Genomic DNA, 24136 nt, shown 5'->3' on the forward strand with positions numbered 1-24136 from the left:
GCGGTTAGTGGACCAGCTGGATACGTCTGGCACAACTGGACACAAGTATTTTCAATTTGTGTTGTTGCTGACCAACAGATTTATCATCAAAGACAGATGGACAGCAGGATGTGTCAAAAGCTCATTTAACATGACCGTTCAAATTATGAATGTTGTCCTATTTCACTTTATTAATTACTTTAGTATTTGCAGGACTTGTGTCATGGTTGTCCTGATTTGACTGAAAAGTTTGATGATGGTTGCGGCAGATGAGCGCTCTGTTTTCCGACGTCACCTGAATGCAGCAGGAGGTAATATTTACCGTCAGAGAGCAGGAAGTTCAACCTGAACCAAGACTTCAGACTTTTTACTGACACTCTGTGGACTCAGATGAGTTGATCTGAAGGTTTAAAAATGATTTTGTACCTGTTGGTGTTAATGTGTGCGTCTGTGACCATGACGGTGAGAATTTTATCAGCAGATCTCAGCTGCTCTCAGCAGGTAAGCTAGCAGCCGCTTCATCAAACCAACAAAAGATGAGAAATAACCACCGAAAAACTCTATTTTAACCTTAAACACACGATGTAAAGCACTTCGTTTGGAAAAAAAGTCATTGTGAATTTATTTGTGAGTGCTGTAAATCCAGAGGGAGACCACCGACTCCGGTGAAGTTAGAAAGGTTCGAAGTTCACGGCTCAATAAATCTTAAGATAAACCTTTAAAAAAGCAAACAACACGAGTTTCTAACCTCAGGAAGGTAGACAACGAGCTACAACCTCATTATTATCCATACGAGCCGTCCTCTGAGCTGGAAAATATCATTTATCTGAACGAGCAGACGGCAGAGAAACGGACGCTTAGGGACCGTCTAGAAAGTGCAAAAACGAACAAAATAAATAAATTCATGTGTCTCCAAATTCACTGAACACATCAGTGGACTCCTGCTAATTAAACTACAGCACTCAGTTTGAAAAAAAATGTCTGTGAAAAATTTGGAGATTGTTTTTTTTTTTTTTTTTAATTTTCACTAGCATCAGTGTTACATGAGGGGATGTCTTCAAATTCACTGCACACGACAGTTATACAACCCCAATTCCAATGAAGTTGGGACATTATGTGAAATGTAAATAAAAACAGAATACAATGATTTTCAAATCCTCTTCAACCTATATTCTGTTGAATACACCACAAAGACAAGATATTTAATGTTCAAACTGATAAACTTTATTGTTTTCATGCAAATATTTGCTCATTTTGAAATGGATGCCTGCAACACATTTCAAAAAAGTTGGGACAGTGGTAACAAAAGAGTGGGAAAGTTGATGAATGCTCAAAGAACACCTGTTTGGAACATTCCACAGGTGACCAGCTTAATTGGAAACAGGTGAGTGTCATGATTGGGTATAAAAGGAGCATCCCCAAAAGGCTCAGCCGTTCACAAGCAAAGACGGGGTGAGGATCACCACTTTGTGAACAACTGTGAAAAAATAATCCAACAGTTTAAGAACAATGTTTCTCAATGTGCAATTGCAAGGAATTTAGGGATTCCATCATCTACAGTCCATAATATAATCAGAAGATTCAGAGAATCTGGAGAACTTTCTACACGTAAGCAGCAAGGCCTGTGACCTTTGATCCCTCAGGTGGCACTGCATTAAAAACCACCATCATTGTGTAAAGGATCTTACCGCATGGGCTCAGGAACACTTCAGAAAACCATTGTCGGTTAACACAGTTCATCGCTACATCTACAAATGCAAGTTAAAACTCTACCATTCAAAGTGAAAGCCAAACATCAACAACATCCAGAAACACCACCGCCTTCTCTGGGCCCGAGCTCATTTGAAATGGACAGACACAAAGTGGAAAAGTGTGCTGTGGTCTGATGAGTCCACATTTCAAATTGTTTTTGGAAATCATGGACGTCGTGTCCTCCGGACAAGAGAGGAAAAAGACCATTCAGATTGATACCAGTGCAAAGTTCAAAAGCCAGCATCTGTGATGGTATGGGGGTGTGTTAGTGCCCATGGCATGAACAACTTATACATCTGTGATGGCACCATCAATGCTGAAAGGTACATCCAGGTTTTGGAGCAACACATGCTGCCATCCAAGCAACGTCTTTTTCAGGGACGTCCCTGCTTATTTCAGCAAGACAATGCCAAGCCACATTCTGCACGTGTTACAACAGCGTGGCTTCATAGTAAAAGAGTGCGGGTACTAGACTGGCCTACCTGCAGTCCAGACCTGTCGCCCATTGAAAATGTGTGGCGCATTATGAAGCACAAAATACAACAACGGAGACCCCGGACTGTTGAACAACTGAAGTCGTACATCAAGCAAGAATGGGAAAGAATTCCACCTACAAAGCTTCAACAGTTAGTGTCCTCAGTTCCCAAACGCTTATTGAGTGTTGTTAGAAGGAAAGGTGAAGAGAGAACGATACAAACAAATAATGGAACAAAGCCTCTTAACTTCAAATACTAAAAAACTCTGGGACACAATGAAACTAGCTGCTTATTTGAATTCTACAAAAAAGCAAATTATTACTTTGGAGGAACAGCAAAGATCAAATGAGTTGAATGATTTCTATTTGAGATTTGACAAAGATAACTTTTCTCAGGAGTTATGGTGTTAGCAATCAGATCATGTTAATCTTTTACTAAACTATCTTACAGAGCCTAATTAGATATGGAATCACTGCCTGGCTTGGTAACCTTACAGTTCAACTTAAAAATAGGTTGTCTAAAATGCACAAAACAGCAATGAAAATAACTGGTATGAAAAAATGAGTCCACTGAGAAGCTGTTTAACCAGTCAGTTATGACACAGGCAACAAAAACCTGCTCAGACTCCACTCACCCACTGTCCTCAGAGTATGAACTTCTCCCTTCAGGATGAAGATTTCCTAATACCAAAGTGTAAAACAAATCGTCTCAAATTATCATTTGTTCCAGCTTCTATCAAACTTTTAAACAATGCAAGTAACTAGTGCAATAGAACAACGTGCAACAAACTTCAGCACTTTAAATAGTTGAATGTCTCTGTGTTGTTATTGTAATGTACTTCCTGATTTTAGTCTAGATTTTAATTCTTGTGTTTTATGTGATTTCTGTCCTTTTGTAAATTGTTCTCTGCCCTGTGAAGTGATAATGTAGTGCAACGCCTAAGACAAATTTCCCTAATGGGACAATAAAGTTGACCTTGACCTCAACATACCACTGTCCCAGCTTTTTTGAAACATGTTGTAGGCAAATATTTGCACAAAAACAAAGTTTATCAGTTTTAACATTAAATATCTTGTCTTTGTGGTGTATTCAACTGAATATAGGTTGAAGGGGATTTGAAAATCATTGGATTCTGTTTTTAGTTACATTTTACACAACGTCCCAACTTCATTGGAATTGGGGTTGTCCTACAGCACTCAGTTTGGGGACAAAAGTACATTTAAAAATTTTGGAGAATTTTTTATTGTTTAAATTTTCAATAGCATCAATGTCATAAGGGGTGATGTCATCAGATTCACTGCACACAACAGTGGCGTCCTGCTGGTACTCAGTTTGGAAAAATGTAATTGTGAAAAAGTTTGGAGAATTTTTAAAATAAATGGTAAATGGACAGCATTTATATCGCGCTTTTCCATCTGCATCAGATGCTCAAAGCGCTTTACAATTATGCCTCACATTCACCCCGATGTGAAGCTGCTGCCATACAAGGTGCTCACTACACACTGGGAGCAATAGGGGATTAAAGACCTTGCCCAAGGGCCCTTAGTGATTTTCCAGTCAGGCTGGGATTTGAACCGAGGATCCTCTGGTCTCAAGCCCAACACTTAACCACGAGACCATCACCTCCTCCAACTACAGCACTCAGTTTGGGAAAATGTCATATAACCAGCAGGACCCCAACTTTACTTAACTCCAATAAAGTCGACATAACCTCAAACACGCAGCGTAAACTAACCATAATGTAAACAACCAATAAACTCGATGTAACCTCAAACATGAAGCGTAAACTAACCAAAATGTAAACAACCAATAAACTCGATGTAACCTCAAACATGACGCGTAAACTAACCAAAATGTAAACAACCACTAACTCGATGTAACCTCAAATATGACGCGTAAACTAACCAAAATGTAAACAACCACTAACTCTATGTAACCTCAAACACGCCACGTCAACTAACCATCATGTAAACAACCACTAACTCTATGTAACCTCAAACACGCCACGTCAACTAACCATAACGTAAACAACCCATAAACGCGACGTAACCTCAAACACGCCACGTCAACTAACCATAACGTAAACAACCCATAAACGCGACGTAACCTCAAACACGCCGCGTCAACTAACCATAACGTAAACAACCCATAAACGCGACGTAACCTCAAACACGCCGCGTCAACTAACCCTTTGTCCAGGTTCTGGATAAACGCCCCTCTATCCAGAAAGTTTTGAAGCGGAAATGCAGGGTTTTTTCTAAACCATGAAATGGGGGCGACGCACCCCCTTGCCAAAATGCCAATATGTTATTGTTTTTTTGTTTTTTTTTGTGTAAGCATTATTCTTTGCATACAGCTTTCCCGTCAGTGATCGATTCTTTTGTAAATGTTAGGGTTAGCCCTAACCCTATTGATGCCTGGACATAGCAAGCCCGTTCATAATAAATGGTGTATCTTTTTCCAGAATACTAAAAATTAGAGCCCGACCAATATATTGGCTGGCCGATATAAGCCCTTTTCAAAGTACTCACTATCGGCCGAACTTTTGCCGATAAAACGCCAATAATTTCTCATAAACAGAACAGTTATTGAAATAATGTTTGTGTTGGCAATGTAATGTCCTTGCACCGTTTGTCCAGTAGATGGAGCTCTGACTCCATTCAACTGAGAGCTGCTTACACCCCTGCTTAAATGTGTTCATCACCGGCCCCCGTAGTTCGCCGTCACACTGCACTGATCAGCTGACAAAAGCATACAAGTAAGTTTATAAGGATGTTGTTTGTAATAACTTTGTGATTGCATTCACCCCACATTTCTCCCGTTTCAGTTCAACTCAGTTTGATCAACTCAGTTTATGTAGTAAGATCAGCTGTATTTCACAACTCTTTTTAAGGATATGTAGTTGCTAATTTCACAAAGGTTTAATTCTTGATTGCATTTTTTGAACTTGAAAATTCTTCTGTTATAAAGTTAATCAATATGAGGACAAAGCTTTAGCTTTTAGCTCATACCTTTTTTGTTGAGTCCAAAAAAGAACATTTTCTTCATTAAACATAATAATAATAATATCGGCTATCAGCAAATCAGCCGATTTATTGATTATCTGCATTTTTTTCATCCAAATATTGTTATCGGCATCGGCCTCAAAAAATCCATATCGGTCGGGCTCTACTAAAAATGTGGCAAAATGACAGAATACGTAAATAAAATTCATTGATTGGAAACATGTCTTATTTCACTCAGTTCCCATGCTCTGTTGTTGTTGTTGTTGTTGTTCCAGTCCTTCAAGAAACTTCAGAACGCCCCATTTTGACCTCATATTTTCACACGCTCTGCATCACAGAAGGGGGGCAGGCCTCCCTTCCGCACCACCCCCCGCTCAGTTTCGCCACATCCTTGCCTCAAGTTTTCCTCGAAAAGCCTATGAAATGAGATTGGTTAACTTACATTTTCCTTGCAAACTAGGAACCTAAAAACCAAATTGTACCGAACCACCTTTTTTTTTTTTTTAATGACTGCACGGTCAAGAAGACAACGTCACTTATTATTAATCTGATATCCTGTTTGAATTAATGGTTCCTTTCCTCTGCTCACAGCGACTTGAATTTCACTGAAACTTGCCGTCAAGGTTCACCATGAAAATAACTCTGGATTTCACACTGTTATCTGTTATGGGGCATCACGGTGGATAAGTGGTTAGCACTGTTGCCTCCCAGCAAGACGGTCATGGGATCGATTCCCACCTGTGGCCTTTCTGTGTGGTGTTTTCATGTCTTTGTGTGGGTTTCCTCTGGATGCTCCTCCCACATCCAATGACATGTGTTAGGTGGACTGGAAACTTTAAATTGACTGTGTGTGTGTGTGTGTGTGTGTGTGTGTGTGTGTGTGTGTGTGTGTGTGTGTGTGTGTGTGTGTGTGTGTGTGTGTGTGTGTGTCGGTTTGGAACCCCTGGCTTGGCTTGCTTGATCACCTGGTTTAAACACATGGTCCTCAACATGGTGCCAAGATATTAAACAGGAAACATGTCACATTCCTTTCATCTCTTCCTTCTGTTTTTTTCCCCCCTCTCAGGGATTGAGGTGCACCGTCCAAACAAGTGAGTTCCGCTTCCTTCATTTTATTTCTCCTGTTTCCTGGTTCCTGACAGTACGTCAAAGAATTCTCCAAGCTGAGACCTAATGAATGATTGTGACATTTTGATTAAGGGTGATTCTGAGACTACGGGCACTTATTATGTCCTTTGATCATATTGTATGAAAAACAGAAAAAAGGGGAAATTTCACACTTTTATAGTTATCTTTACAATGAAAGTGTGTTAAGAAATTTGTTCTAGTACTCTATGATGACTTTTGCACCTTTTTTCAGCATCATTATATGCAAATATTGCCGTTTTGTGCTTGTCCCACACCCAGAATTTTGATCTTCTGATTTATTCTGCCTTACAGAAACCTGGTTACAGCAGGATGAATATGTTAGTTTAAATGAGTCAACACCCCCGAGTCACACTAACTGTCAGAACGCTCATAGCACGGGCCGAGGCGGAGGATTAGCAGCAATCTTCCATTCCAGCTTATTAATTAATCAAAAACCCAGACAGAGCTTTAATTCATTTGAAAGCTTGACTCTTAGTCTTGTCCATCCAAATTGGAAGTCCCAAAAAACAGTTTTATTTGTTATTATCTATCGTCCTCCTGGTCGTTAACTGTGAGTTTCTCTGTGAATTTTCAGACCTGACTTAGTGCTTAGCTCAGATAAGATAATTATAGTGGGCGATTTTAACATCCACACAGATGCTGAGAATGACAGCCTCAACACTGCATTTAATCTATTATTAGACTCTATTGGCTTTGCTCAAAATGTAAATGAGTCCACCCACCACTTTAATCATATCTTAGATCTTGTTCTGACTTATGGTATGGAAATAGAAGACTTAACAGTATTCCCTGAAAACTCCCTTGTGTCTGATCATTTCTTAATAACATTTACATTTACTCTGATGGACTACCCAGCAGTGGGGAATAAGTTTCACTACACTAGAAGTCTTTCAGAAAGCGCTGTAACTAGGTTTAAGGATATGATTCCTTCTTTATGTTCTCTAATGCCATATACCAACACAGTGCAGAGTAGCTACCTAAACTCTGTAAGTGAGATAGAGTATCTCGTCAATAGTTTTACATCCTCATTGAAGACAACTTTGGATGCTGTAGCTCCTCTGAAAAAGAGAGCTTTAAATCAGAAGTGCCTGACTCCGTGGTATAACTCACAAACTCGCAGCTTAAAGCAGATAACCCGTAAGTTGGAGAGGAAATGGCGTCTCACTAATTTAGAAGATCTTCACTTAGCCTGGAAAAAGAGTCTGTTGCTCTATAAAAAAGCCCTCCGTAAAGCTAGGACATCTTACTACTCATCACTAATTGAAGAAAATAAGAACAACCCCAGGTTTCTTTTCAGCACTGTAGCCAGGCTGACAAAGAGTCAGAGCTCTATTGAGCCGAGTATTCCTTTAACTTTAACTAGTAATGACTTCATGACTTTCTTTGCTAATAAAATTTTAACTATTAGAGGAAAAAATTACTCATAACCATCCCAAAGATGTATCGTTATCTTTGACTGCTTTCAGTGATGCCGGTATTTGGTTAGACTCTTTCTCTCCGATTGTTCTGTCTGAGTTATTTTCATTAGTTACTTCATCCAAACCATCAACATGTTTATTAGACCCCATTCCTACCAGGCTGCTCAAGGAAGCCCTACCATTATTTAATGCTTCGATCTTAAATATGATCAATCTATCTTTATTAGTTGGCTATGTACCACAGGCTTTTAAGGTGGCAGTAATTAAACCATTACTTAAAAAGCCATCACTTGACCCAGCTATCTTAGCTAATTATAGGCCAATCTCCAACCTTCCTTTTCTCTCAGAAATTCTTGAAAGGGTAGTTGTTAAACAGCTAACTGATCATCTGCAGAGGAATGGTCTATTTGAAGAGTTTCAGTCAGGTTTTAGAATTCATCATAGTACAGAAACAGCATTAGTGAAGGTTACAAATGATCTTCTTATGGCTTCAGACAGTGGATTCATCTCTGTGCTTGTTCTGTTAGACCTCAGTGCTGCTTTTGATACTGTTGACCATAAAATTTTATTACAGAGATTAGAGCATGCCATAGGTATTAAAGGCACTGCGCTGCGGTGGTTTGAATCATATTTATCTAATAGATTACAGTTTGTTTATGTAAGTGGGGAATCTTCTTCACAGACTAAGGTTAATTATGGAGTTCCACAAGGTTCTGTGCTAGGACCAGTTTTATTCACTTTATACATGCTTCCCTTAGGCAGTATTATTAGACGGCATTGCTTAAATTTTCATTGTTACGCAGATGATACCCAGCTTTATCTATCCATGAAGCCAGAGGACACACACCAATTAGCTAAACTGCAGGATTGTCTTACAGCATAAGGACATGGATGACCTCTAATTTCCTGCTTTTAAACTCAGATAAAACTGAAGTTATTGTACTTGGCCCCACAAATCTTAGAAACATGGTGTCTAACCAGATCCTTACTCTGGATGGCATTACCCTGACCTCTAATAATACTGTGAGAAATCTTGGAGTCATTTTTGATCAGGATATGTCATTCAAAGCGCATATTAAACAAATATGTAAGACTGCTTTTTCGCATTTACGCAATATCTCTAAAATCAGAAAGGTCTTGTCTCAGAGTGATGCTGAAAAACTAATTCATGCATTTATTTCCTCTAGGCTGGATTATTGTAATTCATTATTATTAGGTTGTCCTAAAAGTTCCCTGAAAAGCCTTCAGTTAATTCAAAATGCTGCAGCTAGAGTACTGACGGGGACTAGAAGGAGAGAGCATATCTCACCCATATTGGCCTCTCTTCATTGGCTTCCTGTTAATTCTAGAATAGAATTTAAAATTCTTCTTCTTACTTATAAGGTTTTGAATAGTCAGGTACCTTCTTATCTTAGGGACCTCATAGTACCATATCACCCCAATAGAGCGCTTCGCTCTCAGACTGCAGGCTTACTTGTAGTTCCTAGGGTTTGTAAGAGTAGAATGGGAGGCAGAGCCTTCAGCTTTCAGGCTCCTCTCCTGTGGAACCAGCTCCCAATTCAGATCAGGGAGACAGACACCCTCTCTACTTTTAAGATTAGGCTTAAAACTTTCCTTTTTGCTAAAGCTTATAGTTAGGGCTGGATCAGGTGTCCCTGAACCATCCCTTAGTTATGCTGCTATAGACTTAGACTGCTGGGGGGTTCCCACGATGCACTGAGTGTTTCTTTCTCTTTTTGCTCTGTATGCACCACTCTGCATTTAATCATTAGTGATTGATCTCTGCTCCCTTCCACAGCATGTCTTTTTCCCGGTTCTCTCCCTCAGCCCCAACCAGTCCCAGCAGAAGACTGCCCCTCCCTGAGCCTGGTTCTGCTGGAGGTTTCTTCCTGTTAAAAGGGAGTTTTTCCTTCCCACTGTTGCCAAGTGCTTGCTCACAGGGGGTCGTTTTGACCGTTGGGGTTTTTCTGTAATTATTGTATGGCTTTGCCTTACAATATAAAGCGCCTTGGGGCAACTGTTTGTTGTGATTTGGCACTATATAAATAAAATTGATTTGATTTGATCTTCAGTGATAAAAATGAATGGTAAAAAAGCGTTTTTTCTAATGTTTTAAAATATCTGAATAAAATTGGGGTATTCAGTGTCATACAACTGTTGTGATTTTTTTTAAACAAAATGTAGTTGTCCCACACGATTGCTGTAATTTCCACCACAACGCTGTAATGTCCCTTTAAACAGTTTGTCTGAAAGATTGTTTGGGTAGTTTCTATGGAGATAAACGGTGACATCAGAGCACATGTATATAGCGCCAAAAAACAACAAACAGTTGCCCCAAGGCGCTTTATATTGTAAGGCAATGGTGTGGTGGAAATTACATTTACAAGGCCAATAGTGCCCGTAGTTAAAGAATCACCCTTAAATAAATTTTACATCCTGTAAAAAAGTGTGAAAAGTATATTAAAACTCCAAAAAAATTCTAAAAAGGTGATTGAATCATTTGTTTTTGTTTCAATGTTGAAGAATCTGAAACATTTACAGCGCCCTAATTAAGTCTTGGTGTTACTCGGACACATGCTGTGGTGTAGCGGTTTGATTGGCGTGATGCTTGTGTAGGTATTAAAGATGGATTGAGGCCATATATGAGATCGATGCCAATCAAATGAGGGGAAAAAAAGCGCGTGGCAGGATTTGTTTGGGCCGTTGATTATGATATTTAGCTTCACCGATCACAGACAGATAAGTTTTCTGCAGAAACGCGGATTTCTGCTTTTAGATTTTCCACAAAACTCAGATTTTCTAACATGTTGGCGATGTCATGAGGTCTGCAGATTTCTCTGCAGCTCCACCATGAATGATGGCGCTCTTGATCTGCCAGCGCGTCCTTCCCCTGGTGGGATTTCTTACAGCATCTCATTGGTCAGGGTTCTGAAACAGTGATGTCATAGCCCCACCTTTTTTTCCACGATAAGGAATTAAAATCTTTCCAGATGTCGTATTCTAAAATAAGGACGTCTTCTGTGGATAAGAGTTTACTGCGTGTTCAGATGGTTTGAATGTTTGGACTTGGGTATTTTGTTTTAAACGCACTGTGTATGACTTTATTTACTCTGCTGTTGAATATCAGTTCAAATTGTTCAAACTGATTGAACAACTGAATATTGTTCAGTCAGTTTTCTGTGTAGTTTGAAGTTTTGTATCAGTGTGTCCTCGCTGTGATTTGACGTCTGTGTCATGAATGGAAAGTTTTCTTTTTTTTGTTTTGTTTTTTTTCTCCTGCTTCCTCAACCGTCACTCTGTGTAAATATGGAAAATACACAAACGTTTGTGAGCAAATATGGAGTCTTTCTTCTATTCATTCTTAAAATTGTGCTTAAAACCCTAACCCGCATTTGGAAAGAATTTGATGATTTGGCCTTTAAATGATTATTTTTATCCCCGTTTGTGTTGCTGTGAACTTGGCGTGTGTGCAGGTAACTGCATGGACAAAGGGTGGCTCCTCGTTAGTAACTACACGCCCAGCGGGCCTGAGGATCTGAACGTGATGGTGGACACCAGGCGGGATGAGGCGGGGCGGCTCCACCCTGTTCTGGCAGCTCACTGGAAGATCAAGGACGACGGTGAATATGACGTCTGATCAGGAAAAACCAAACCTCCGGGGCCAGGAGCTGTCACTCAGTCCTTCCTGGATTTCAGAATTTTGTGATGATTCTTGCACCCCAAAGAGGATCATTTCCTGGAGGTTTTTTGAAAAAGTTGGAGTGCATGTTGCAGTGGTTTTGAGACCATGAAATTGTTGGAACAGGTGAAAAACAGCAGTGGTTATTGTGATTGTGTTATCTGCTATAAACAGATCTGGACGTGTTCCTGTTGAACTAGACGGAGTGACACGAGCCAAAAATGAATTGCGTACAGTTACATTATATTTGATTGAAATTAACATTTTAAATCTAAAAAGAATTTTTAACATAGTATTAAAAAAAAAACCTTTGTGGCGAAGCGTCTAAAGTGACGGTCAGAGTAGCTTCAAATGAGGATGATAAGCAGTTGGGGTTTGTTGCTTGATGGTGGTTCTGGGGGCGTGGCCAGCTGGTGCTTACATGGTGCTATTGTGCACAGTGTTTAAAGGCCGGTGAATCCCGACACGATCTCTCCGAGCTTTTACTTCATTCTTGACTGCACTTGTGTGTTTCAGTGATCTTCCTGCATCGCTAGTTAGCATGCTAACGTTGTAATTGCATAATACAGGCCTCTCGGCTATTTTGGCCCCGCCTGGCTGATGACGTGGCGCCCACTTGTCACTGTAAAGCTCCCGCTCTGACTGAGAATAACAGCGGCCGGTGGCTTTGTTTCTGCTTCCTGTAGGTCATGTGACCGAGACGTATAAAGAGTGTAAAAAAAAAAAAACTAAAAACGTGCTGCTGAATCTTCCCAGAAGATTCGCTTGTGCAGTAATAACAGTCTGCCACTGAAAAAGATCAGTTTCTGTCGGCTGTGTCGTTTTTGTGGGTAAACGCTTCCGTGTCACAAACCTAATCAAGGAGTGAGTTTGGTGCCGTACACCTGAAGGTGTTGCCGTGGGAAGCCTTGTTGACTGATGTAAAACGCGTTCATTCCTGGAAGGACTGATCAGAGGTCTGACGTCCTCTTGTGGTTGCCATGACAACGGTGATGAGATGTTGGGAAGCTGTTTTGTGTTTTTGCCCTCCACAGGCAGCATCAGTTACCTGAAGGCCACAGAGCTTCATGTTCTCGTGGTCGCCACCAACCAGAACCTGTGTGTGCGATATTCTTTCAAAGATAAACTCAGCATGAGGAATCCCGCCATGGAAAAGGTGCGTTTCTTCCAAGAATTGTGTTGACAACGTTTAAATGTTTAACATGCATGTTTTAAAGCCTGATTTATTTTATTTATTTATTTTAACGTGCGCTGCTAAAATGACATTTTCTAAATATCAAATGTATAATAGAGTGTTGAAGATGGAGGACAGAATAAGGTGAGTGAGAGCTGTGAGCGGACCCTCGCTCTGTGAAGCCACCGAGAGGCGGCGTGGCTGTAGATGATGAAGTGAAGCCTGACGACAGTTGACCCAGCTGAGTCGTGGGAGGCTTGTGCTCCTGTTCCTGTTCTGATTGCGTGGTGAGGCTCTTTGATGCTGCCAGGAACAGGAAAGCCTCTGCTGTGAGGGAACATTTTGACCTTCTATCACCCGGTCGTGTGTCAGCATGTTCTTAGGCTGCAGTCTAACTGTTACTGTTTCAGATTTCAGTGTCTCTCTTCAGGATTGTCCTGACGTGTAACTTTGCTAATAAATACTCAGACTGTTCTGTGTTGCAAAAACATTTTATCAAATCTTCTCATGAGATTTCTTTATTTTATTGATCTAACATGGTGTAGAATGCAATCAGAACATCTAGAACCCTTCAGCTTCCCTGCCCTAAGTCTTCTTGTTTGCTGGGATTTCTCTGTTGCTGAATCATATCCCTGGTTTAGGTGTCATATAAAACAATTCATTTGTAGATATGTTCTATCTTCCAACTTGTGAAAATATTCTTTCTATTGCACTCAAACATTCATTGAAACTGGGTTCCTTTGGCTTCTCCCTTGTTTCCCTCTAGTTTGCCACAGTGGATCTGCCTCTTGATTTGGCACACTGCACTCATAAAACTTAATTATTTGTCAGATATTTTGCACATGTACTGTATTTTGAAGGATATGACTCATGAGTACTTGTATTAGTTGCATCTCTCAATAAATTTATCATGAAGAGGGAAACAAAAGTGCGTGTGTGAGTCAGAGATGGGGACTCAGGTTTCAGACTTGGACTTGAATCGGTCATACGGCACTAAGGAAGGACAACGAAGCCCAAACAAAACAAGAAATCTGGACTTTCGTTGACTTTTGTTGGCATCATTTAATCTTTGCGCAGCTTCATTCCTGTAGCTGGCATCAGGATTTTTAAACTGTCAAAAAATTTGAACAAATGCCACCAAAAACCTCAATTCATCTGTATTTCATTTTGCTGTTGTTCTTGACGGTTTCTTATCATTTGCTTAGTTTTTGTAATGTTAGCATTTTGTTTGATCAGCTGAACGTTTTCATACAGTACAGAAGCCGGTTTGTGAGTGCTGCTGTGGAGGAGAGATGCAGCTGCTTCCTCTGCGGGCGGTGCTGGTGTGTGGTGTGGACCTTCTGCCACTGCGCGTGATGTGGCAAGTGCGGCTGCTGTCATGTCGTGCTGCTGGCCGGCCAGGAAGAATTCGTTGGCCTCCTCTGCCAGCACACGGCAGTCCATGGTCATGGTGTTGGCCAGCACTGCGCGCACCTGAGGAGAGAGTTGCTGCACAAAAAGTCTGGCTGGTGTCCTCTCAGGAGCTGCAGCATTCTGTCCATGAACTCTGAAGGGCTTGTTGTCCTCCAGCCCATGCAGAGAGAAGAGCCTGCTGGCATCTGTCAGCACCTGGCAGTTCAAACTTTTTGAGGAGGTGATCCTTGATGGCTGCATATTTGTTCACAGCGAGGGGGGGGGGCGCTTTGCAGGAGTGCAATCAGCCTCATTGCCGTGGAGCTGCTGAGGGCCGACACAACGTAATAATATTTTGTGTCATCTGCAGTGATGTTTTGTCAGAGAGAACTGTGCCTTCGTTTGTGCAAACCAGGCAGCAGTTTACAGAAGCGTGACTTTGAACATCAAGTGGGAAAAATGTTTCAGCAGCAGTGGACATTTGCATGTGAACAGCTCTGATCCCCAGTGGTGTGACATATAAAAACAGAAACCCAGTGTGATCGCAGATGGCTGCATTCTTTTCTGAGCAATGATTCAGTCGCAGAATTACATACGACACAGTCCTTTTGTTGCATGGATATACGTGCACATGCGCTACAACATATCCAAACACTGAATGCATTCATCCAGAGTGAATCAGTTGGAGAAAAGGTGAAGTGCGTGTTTGGGTGTGGCTGATTCACGTACGCAGCGCATGGAGAACAGTTTTTGTTGACTGTGATGGTGAAGCAGATGATAAACTCTGAGTGTGTGTCTAGTTATCAAATGAACAGTTTGGTTTGTTTGTTTAAAGTGACATTCCTATGTTTAAAAACTAACAATTAAAAAAAAAAAAAAAACCCTTTTTGTTTTTCTTTCTCCAGTGGTCGTTCTCAGCTGACATGGTGGTGGTTGACCCTGGTCAACAATACCGGGTTTCCATCTTCAATGTCCCCAAACCTGAGCATGGCCACACCGACTACAATGTTAATGCAGATGTCATCGTTCCTGGTGAGTGGGGCTGAGGCCTCGAACACAGTCAGCTCAAAGACATGTCTGTAGTTATAGTATGTACAGTTTGTCCAGTCACAGCCACTGAAGCCAACATAACACCCAGTGAGTCAAAACCTCACATTCTCAAGACATATTGGTTTCTCAGAATGCAATAAATGGATAGCCAGGCTCAAAACTTCACAATCGCCTCATAGGTAGTGCAGGTACCTGATGCAACAGTATACACTGTAAATGTAGCCATGGCAACAGTAACGCAGAGTGACTGTGAGCGTGTGATGTTCCTACGAGTTGATGATTAGGAGTTCTGACTTCTGGGGATGTGGAACTGAATTTACAGCATCCAAGTACATGTGGGACAGACTGCTAGGACAGTGCTGAAACACAGGATAGAGCGCTCGCTAACGTCAGCGTTAGCAAGCTAGGAACATATATGCAATTTAATCTTGCAAGACAGATAATGTGTGTGTGTGTGTGTGTGTGACCTTCACCTGCCCTTCTTGATCAGCCTATAACATTTTATTTAAAGCTGACAGACAGTTTCTACCAAAACAACATAAAGACAGACAAGAACCAGAGACGAGTGGTGACTGTGGCTGGTGTGTTTGGCCGACCACTGTAGCATGACAGGAGCCACACGGGTGAGTGCACGTACCTTGACGGAAAGAGATCCAGACTGCAGAGCGCTGAAGGAAATGAGAACCAGGACAGCACAAGGGCCCTGGGGGCAAAGATGGCACCTGCCAAGGCCACCAGAGCAACCCAACAAACTGCCAGTGGAACAGCCCAGGAACAACCACGACACAGTATAGTGCCTTAATTGAGAGAGTAGTGACATGATGAGTTGGAAAAAAAATGTCACATGACTCGTGGTGCCATCTTGGGTTCAAAATAGTGTTTGCTGTGTCTGCATGTAAATCCAGCTATTTTATTTATTTATTCGCTGAAAATGACAGGTTGTTGTGCATTTGGAGGCACAAATAGACACAAAAAGGGCTTCAAGACGTACAGATTCCCTTCAGATCTGAACAGAAGGAAAATTTAGGAAAATAAAGTGGATGGAAGCGACTTCATCATCAAACCTTTGAGAGGTCAGTTTATTGTTCAGTCCCATGTCCAGTAAAACTCACCTAAACCGTCATCGTATAAACCAAATATTCACAGTCACTGGACAAAAAAAGTCCCAAAGTTTTTCTATTGTTTTCCGTCATGTATAACAGATTTTGTATTACAGATTTTTCACTCACATCAGATAAAATGTCTCATCCAATCAAACTGTATTTCCGTTAAAAACCCCGAGCAGTCTGGACGTGCACAGTAACAGAGGTACAAATTAAAGTTCAGCTCTGACACTCGCCGACTTGAGGAAAGTGGGACCGGAGTCATTTCTGGGATCAAAAGCCTGACTGTTTAGTTTTTCACACCGTGTTCAGACTCAGACCTGCAGCCTGATGTGCACCTGTTAAATCAGACACAAAAGGCTGTGATTTCACACTTTTCTACTTTCACTCCTTCATTTCCCATCATATTATAACAGGTTTTATAGTGCGCATGCTGATAAATGATCAGAAAAGTCTGCATCACATTTACAGCAGGAAGTCAGTAAAAGAGGAAAATGTTCAGTTTACCTTTGATTTGAAGGTGATGACTGTAGAAAGAAAAGCTTGTCAAATTAATCCAGAATAAAGCAAAATCTAGAGACGGAGAACTTTAAAACTGTCACACGTCACTGTATGACAAGTCGGGATCGGTGTCTTCAGATTCTCGCCACCTGAGTACAGTAGCAGAAATCTCATCAGACCAGCCACCATTTTTCTGTTCTTCCACAGTCCACTTTTGGTGAGTTTTGGTGTTCTCTGTAGCCTCTGCTTTTGTTCTTAGCTGACAGGAAGTGGCACCTGGTGCTTCATGTGTTGTCCAATCAGATTTGATCTCCTTCAGACTTCGATTGTAACCAGCGGTTCTTTGTGATCAGCTGGCACCAGTCTGGCCTTTTTTCTGACCTTTGCATTTTTGCCAAGAGGTCTTCACTCCCTGCAGACTTTAGAGATGGATAGGTTAGACCCTAGAGAGAGACAGCTTGTGTGTGTGTGTGTGTGTGTATGTGTTTTATAATAAATAAATACAACCCCAGGAGCTGTTTGCCACCACTAACCGTTCCACGCTCAGGGTCACTGAAATCGACTTCCTTCCACATGCTGATGTGATGTTTGAACTCCAGCAGATCCACATGACTGAGTGTCACACGAGTGTCTGAGTCGATGTTCCTGTTGACCACAGACGTGCTCATGATGTGCTTCTGTTTTCTCCCACCTCTGATTGTCTTAGGTTGTCAAGAAGGCAGAATGCGGGAGACCCGGGTCTGTGTGCAGAGCGGTGAGTGGCTGATAGTCTGAGGGTCAGGACCACTGAAGCCTGTAAGACCTCTGAGGGACTCTTGATGTGTTATAGGCAGTCTGTGGCAGCCTGATATCCGCGTGACACACCTCGCTGCAGCCGCAGCACCCGCTGCTCTCACCGTCTGTTTTAATACCGACAGACTCGCACACGAGTACTTTGTGCTTGTCCGCTGCTCCGATGTCCAACAGTGTCAGCGTGCACACAAGGTAAGACCTCACCATGCTCCAGCTGTGCCCGCTTATCTCCCCGCGGGTCACACCGGGCGCCTTGTTGTGTGATTCTAATCCACCCTGTTGATAGACAACAAAGAATTGACTTTAGACCCGAGTTGGACCTGTGTTTGGGTGCCGTGTCCCACCTGTTGAATCTAATCAAAGACTCCTGCAGGGCCTGGAAGTGCAGCTCTTTTGTCTTCATGAGAGCTGGACCAGAAAGTCCTCAGCAGGCAAATGTCAGAACATCCAACACCAAAAAAAAATCAGTTCTCTGGTTTGTTTGTGGTTGTGTGGGGAGACAAAAAGCTTCCTGTCACTGTTCCTTCAAGCAAATATACTCAACAAAAATATAAACGCAACACTGTTGGTTTTGCTCCCATTTTGTATGAGATGAACTCAAAGATCTAAAACTTTTTCCACATACACAATATCACCATTTCCCTCAAATATTGTTCACAAACCAGTCTAAATCTGTGATAGTGAGCACTTCTCCTTTGGTGAGATAATCCATCCCACCTCACAGGTGTGCCATATCAAGATGCTGATTAGACACCATGATTAGTGCACAGGTGTGCCTTAGACTGCCCACAATAAAAGGCCACTCTGAAAGGTGCAGTTTTGTTTTATTGGGGGGGGATACCAGTCAGTATCTGGTGTGACCACCATTTGCCTCATGCAGTGCAACACATCTCCTTCGCATCATCTGTGAAGAGAACACCTCTCCAATGTGCCAAACGCCAGCGAATGTGAGCATTTGCCCACTCAAGTCAGTTACGACGACGAACTGGAGTCAGGTCGAGACCCCGATGAGGACGACGAGCATGCAGATGAGCTTCCCTGAGACGTTTCTGACAGTTTGTGCAGAAATTCTTTGGTTATGCAAACCGATTGTTTCAGCAGCTGTCCGAGTGGCTGGTCTCAGACGATCTTGGAGGTGAACATGCTGGATGTGGAGGTCCTGGGCTGGTGTGGTTACACGTGGTCTGCGGTTGTGAGGCTGGTTGGATGTACTGCCAAATTCTCGGACACGCCTTTGGAGACGGCTTATGGTAGAGACATGAACATTCAATACACGAGCAACAGTTCTGGTTGACATTCCTGCTGTCAGCATGCCAATTGCACGCTCCCTCAAATCTTGCGACATCTGTGGCATTGTGCTGTGATAAAACTGCACCTTTCAGAGTGGCCTTTTATTGTGGACAGTCTAAGGCACACCTGTGCACTAATCATGGTGTCTAATCAGCATCTTGATATGGCACACCTGTGAGGTGGGATGGATTATCTCAGCAAAGGAGAAGTGCTCACTATCACAGATTTAGACTGGTTTGTGAACAATATTTGAGGGAAATGGTGATATTGTGTATGTGGAAAAAGTTTTAGATCTTTGAGTTCATCTCATACAAAATGGGAGCAAAACCAAAAGTGTTGCGTTTATATTTTTGTTAAGTGTACGTTATATTTTGGGCTGTAAAAGCTCCTGAGAGATCTTTACTCAGCTTTTTTTTTTTTTTGCCCTGTGACACCATGAATTCAGCTCTGTTAGCAAATTTAGAATTTCTGTAGAACAATGTTCATATTGAAATGTAGAGACAGAATGATGAACCTTTGACTTGCTAAAGGTGAAGCAGTTGTGCTGTTACATTAAATTTATAGAGCGCCTTCAGAAGTGCTGAGAACAAAATAAGAGTTTTTTGTTTGTTCCTCAGTAAAGCTTCTGTAATAAGATGTTTTAATTCATGAAACACTGTTTTCCAGGACAATCAGACAGCCCTGAATGTAACCTTCAACTTGGACCAGTGGCCACAGTCCTGCTGCCAGTTTGTGGTGGAGGTCCGTCTGCAGTACACATTTATTTTTGTTTTACTGCCGTTATCATTTCTGTTATGGATCACTTTCCTTTTTTTATTTTTTATTTTATTGATTACAGATCAAACCCATTTTCCCACAGTGCGGCCAAGACTGTGTGCGACAAAGGACGAGTCACAATATATGTCCAGGTATGTCGGTTTAACCTGTGCGTTGTGTGCAGCGTGTCTCTCACTTCACTGTTGCTCTACTCGGGACACCGCCTCACAGTCTCCAGCGTGGGACACAGGCGCTCTGACCAGAAAACTAAAACCCAGGCTCTGGCCTTTGTGGCCACAGAGTCCTTTTGTTTGTTGGGGAAGTGAGCTTCACTTACTACCACATGCACAGCGCCTCCTGCTGGTCTCTTTCACATTGGCAGATATGAGATGTCAAGACAGGCCACACTCTTGAGTCACAAATGGGCCAGTTTGGGATGGAGACCCTCAAAACTCTTTCAGAAGCAACCCAAAAATAGGTTTTAGGCAAAAGTCTTGGAAACATTCAGTCGTGTGATCTTAGTCCTTTCACTGTCCCACTGGGATCGCGGCTCCAAACCTTTGACTGGTAGCGTTTGTTGGGGGTTCGGTTTTGTTGGCGCAGCAGCACGGCTGACCACGGACTCTCCTTTGATTTCTTCAGAGCCCCAGCCCACAGATGCACCTGACGCCTCCTCGTACGTGCTTGTCACCGTGGCAGTGGTGTTTCTGTTCGGGGCCATCGGGTTTGTTGTGTGTGTTATGTGCAGAAACAGACCAGGTCAGTCGTGTGTACACCTGATTGATTCATTTGTATTAATGCCTCCACTTGTGACTGTGTATTATTTTATATGTGATTCCATTTTGAATTTCAGTCAAACCAGGTGATCCTGTGCTGCTTCAGGCCGGGGAGAAGCAGAGGCAGTATCCACTTAAACAGACCCCCAAAGTGCTGGTCATCTATTCCCAGGACCACTACCTCTACAGGGACATTGTGCTGAAGCTTTGTGCTTTCCTCCAGGCCAAGTGTGGCACCAAGGTGCTGGTAGACTTGCTGGACTCGACGTCAGTGGGCATGGTGGGCCGCCTCCGCTGGCTGGAGTGGCAGAGACAACAGCTGAAAAACCCAGCTGACAAAATCCTGGTGTTGTGCTCACGAGGAGTCCAGGCAAAGTGGAAGGCCATGTGCGGAGAAGGTCAGGTGACCCTCAGAGAAGATGTTCTTTCACCTACGGACGACATGCTCATTCCGTTCCTAAACCTCTTCCTGCCAGACATGCACCATACAGGCATGCTGGGCAAGTACATGGTGGCTTACTTTGAGGACGTCAGCGGTGAAGAAGACGTACCGTCAGTTTTTGGTATTGGAGTCAAATACAAACTGATGAAACATTTTGAAGATCTGTACTTCCGAATTTTAGATATTGAGAAGTATCAGCCAGGTCAAGTTAACCACATTGAGGGCATCAGTGGGGATGAATATTCGAACTGTCCCTCAGGCAGCACGCTGAAGGATGCCATTGAGGCCTTCCAGACCTACCAGCTGGAAAATCCTGATTGGTTTCAGACGCAGTGTGTAGAAAGTGAAGAAGACCTTAGGACTGAGAACGAAATGATCATGGCTCAAGTGCAAATCCCTCCTGTCCTCGAGTACGTTCCTCTTCTCAGAGAAGGACCTCCTGCCTGCATGCACGAGGTGGAAATCAATGAAAAGGGGAACAACATTCACGTCATAACCCCTGAACCAAACCCAGGGTACAAACCGACGCCGGTCACCGAGCTGAGACCAGTGATGAACCTTACATCTTCATTTAGCTTAGAAGATGACCTGACCAGTCAACTGTATCTTCATAAACCGAGTACAGAAGCCTCCTGGATGTACGATCCTCTGTTAAACAGTCCGCCACAATCTGAAGGTCGTGGGAACCCCAGTGAAGAGGAAGCACTCAGTCAAATTCCCACGGATGATGAGGACGAGGAGGGTCTTCTGTCTGTAAACCACTTTTGCCATCAGATAGGCAGAAGAAGCTCAGTCCTACAGAACTCCCTGGAGTCGAGTCTGCCGGAAGAGTCATTTACAGACTTGCGTGATGAATTTGTGTTTCATCCAGAAACCAGCCACAGTCAGGCTGTGGAGGTGGAAGAACCAGAGGCCATGGAGCCCTCTGAAAAGGGTCCAAGCAGTGGCTCTGATCAAGGCTACATGTCCAAGTTGTCCTCCCAGCATGAAGCCCCTCTCACAGCGGATCCACTGGCAGCTCTAGTACGGTTACAGGAGGAGCTGTTTGAGTCAAACCACCTCGAGTCATGAAGGGATCGACAGTCACAGGCCAAGTCCCCCTTAAGGTCCCGGTCACTGCAGGAACCATACGTCCACTATTTGGAATCAAAACCGATGACTTTTCCTGGATGTAAGCCCAAGACTGGATTGTAAGAGGTTATTTGTGTGGTGTTTTCTAGTAAAAGTCACCTTTGGAGAATTTCAATAAAAAAATTTACACCATTTGGGGCAAACCATCTTCATGGTGGTGCCTTTGAGAAGATGTGGTCGGACTGTTCCACTGGACAGTAGCATGTACCACATGTTTCTACATGGCCTCTCCTTCTCTTCCTCCAAAAGAGAAGTTCAACTTCCCCTTTCACATCCTTTAATGTCTCAAATGAAATGTGCCAGAAGTCCAGCTTCCAGCACTGCAGAATGACTTCAGAAAATAGAGTTCACATTTATGTGCTCGTGAACTAAACTCCTCAGTGGATACGGTTGTGATAAAAGTACAAACCTGAAGAAAGTCCAGAGGTCTGAACTTTCTCAGTGGTGCCATTATGATCCACCAACTCGGACTCGGGGGTCACAGCTTGATGAATGCAGAATAAAGTGAAATGTTGAGTTCAGATAATCCAAACATGGGCAGAAACACAAGACGTCCATGTTCTGGTGTTTGTCTTGTGGAGTGTCTTTGTCTGTGCTTGTCCTTCATACCTCCCAGTTGCACCTTTTGCTCCATGTTACTGTTATGTATTGGTGAGCGGTTGCTTCCTGCTGTTAAACAGCTGTACGTTGGCACAGCGACAGCACCCGATTCACAAACAAACACGACCTGATGTTAGCAACGAGCGGCACTCTGACAGTCGTCTTGCCTCATGTCTGTTTATTCCTCGCTGCCGTGGCCCGTGTTAGCTGCTAACTGTTAGCGCCTGCTGCCACACTGAACACTGTGGAGCGCCACTGTGTGCCCACACGGACAACAGGAAGTGGACGGTGCTGGGTTCAGGTTAAGCACAGAACCTTTGTAAACTCTACGTACCCTGAATGCAGCCTGTAACCGTGTCGAGCTTAAAGCTTTACTCAGCGTCCGTAAGATCAAACGATGGCCTGGTCTGTGCGACCCCTACTGGCTAAGAAGTGAACAGCCACGTCCTGATCCACAACTGCTGCCGTTTGAAGACACCGACATCACGCTGTGACATCACGTGTCTCCTGAGTCAAGGTCAATAGGTTGACAACAAAGTGCAGGACTTGTTTTAGAAGGAATTTTCAAATGTTTTTTGTTGCAAATGTGTGTTTTTTTTTGTTTTTTTTTTAACTATAACCCCAATTCCAATGAAGTTGGGACGTTGTGTAAAATGTAAATAAAAACAGAATACAATGATTTTCAAATCCTCTTCAACCTATATTCAATTGAATACACCACAAAGACAAGATATTTAATGTTCAAACTGATAAACTTTATTGTTTTGTGCGAACTTCATCAGATTATTTTAAAGAAATGATTTGAGGGACGCAGTTGGCTCTTTAACATCTTTACTTCATTTTTTCTGTTTTTAATCGTTGGCACTGAACTTGCAACAGGTCCTGACTGCTTTGATCCTGGAATCAGAATCAAAGGGATAATAATGATCAAAGATCACCATCATGGATCAAAGGCTAGGTCTTGCCTTTGATCCAGACCTACACTAACAGTTACCGGGTTGACCTGCTGGCTGTGTTCCATTAAACCTTTAGCACCAGGACGTCTGAGCGTCCTTTTAGTGCAGTTTGTAACATTTATAATCACTATTTCTTGACAAAATGGCCATCTGTATATTTACTGGTCTTTTCCAGGAAAAACAGTCAAATTGTGAGATTGTGATGCTGTAATCCAGCATCATCTGTAATCCAGGGCTAAAACAGCACCTTCACATCGGGGACAGTTTTAATATTAGCAAACAACTAATTTTTGAAAAAAGAATCCTGATGACGTTGCTTGGTCTGCTTTGCTAATGCTAATCTGTCCGTGTTGTGAAAGATGGTTTGTTGCTGATAAATGGTTGTGGACATTGCCCTGCCTGTTGGTGGCGCTGTTGCACTATAATTTATTAATTTTGTTTGAAGTCCTCTGTGTAGCTTTGTGCCTTGGTGAGGGAGTGATGCCCATGTGGTCATTTTGCAGCTGGCAGGTTTTTTTTTCCGGAGCCCAGATTTATTCTCTGTGAATGTTGGGTTAAGGTGCTCCAACCCTCCATTCTCCGATCCACTGAAAGATGGCTGACTGGCTTATTGTCTTCTGTGGTTGTTGGACTTTTAGTTTTCAGTTTTCCAAAGCATGGTGATGGTGCAGTGCACAAAGTGCATGGAAAAGTGGAGGAGGAGGTGGACTACCTC

The 24136-nt window shown here is 42.6% G+C and overlaps 1 protein-coding gene across 2 annotated transcripts; it reads left to right on the forward strand.

The window, feature by feature from the left end:
- Positions 1 to 279: 279 nt before the first annotated feature.
- On the forward strand, positions 280 to 23077 carry il17ra1a (interleukin 17 receptor A1a). Of its 2 annotated transcripts, none has more exons than XM_034163548.1 (11): positions 280 to 480; positions 6279 to 6303; positions 11253 to 11399; positions 12493 to 12614; positions 14930 to 15056; positions 17385 to 17432; positions 17508 to 17662; positions 19427 to 19501; positions 19599 to 19668; positions 20159 to 20275; positions 20370 to 23077. In XM_034163548.1, the coding sequence occupies exons 1-11, from the start codon at positions 394 to 396 to the stop codon at positions 21803 to 21805; spliced, it is 2409 nt and encodes an 802-aa protein (XP_034019439.1). In that variant the 5' UTR covers positions 280 to 393; the 3' UTR covers positions 21806 to 23077. The 2 variants fall into 2 exon arrangements, with proteins under 2 accessions (XP_034019439.1, XP_034019440.1); XM_034163549.1 differs by lacking the exon at positions 280 to 480 and adding an exon at positions 4935 to 4965.
- Positions 23078 to 24136: the final 1059 nt, after the last annotated feature.

Source organism: Thalassophryne amazonica, chromosome 22 (genome assembly GCF_902500255.1).
Source record: "Thalassophryne amazonica chromosome 22, fThaAma1.1, whole genome shotgun sequence".
Classification (NCBI taxonomy): domain Eukaryota; kingdom Metazoa; phylum Chordata; class Actinopteri; order Batrachoidiformes; family Batrachoididae; genus Thalassophryne; species Thalassophryne amazonica.

Excerpts from the sequence above, each read along its gene's own strand:
- il17ra1a (XM_034163548.1), top strand. The coding sequence starts at position 394 with ATGATTTTGTACCTGTTGGTGTTAATGTGTGCGTCTGTGACCATGACG. Across the intron at positions 11,400-12,492 it reads CTGGAAGATCAAGGACGACG|GCAGCATCAGTTACCTGAAG; the intron begins GTGAATATGACG and ends TGCCCTCCACAG. Across the intron at positions 17,663-19,426 it reads AGTGTCAGCGTGCACACAAG|GACAATCAGACAGCCCTGAA; the intron begins GTAAGACCTCAC and ends ACTGTTTTCCAG.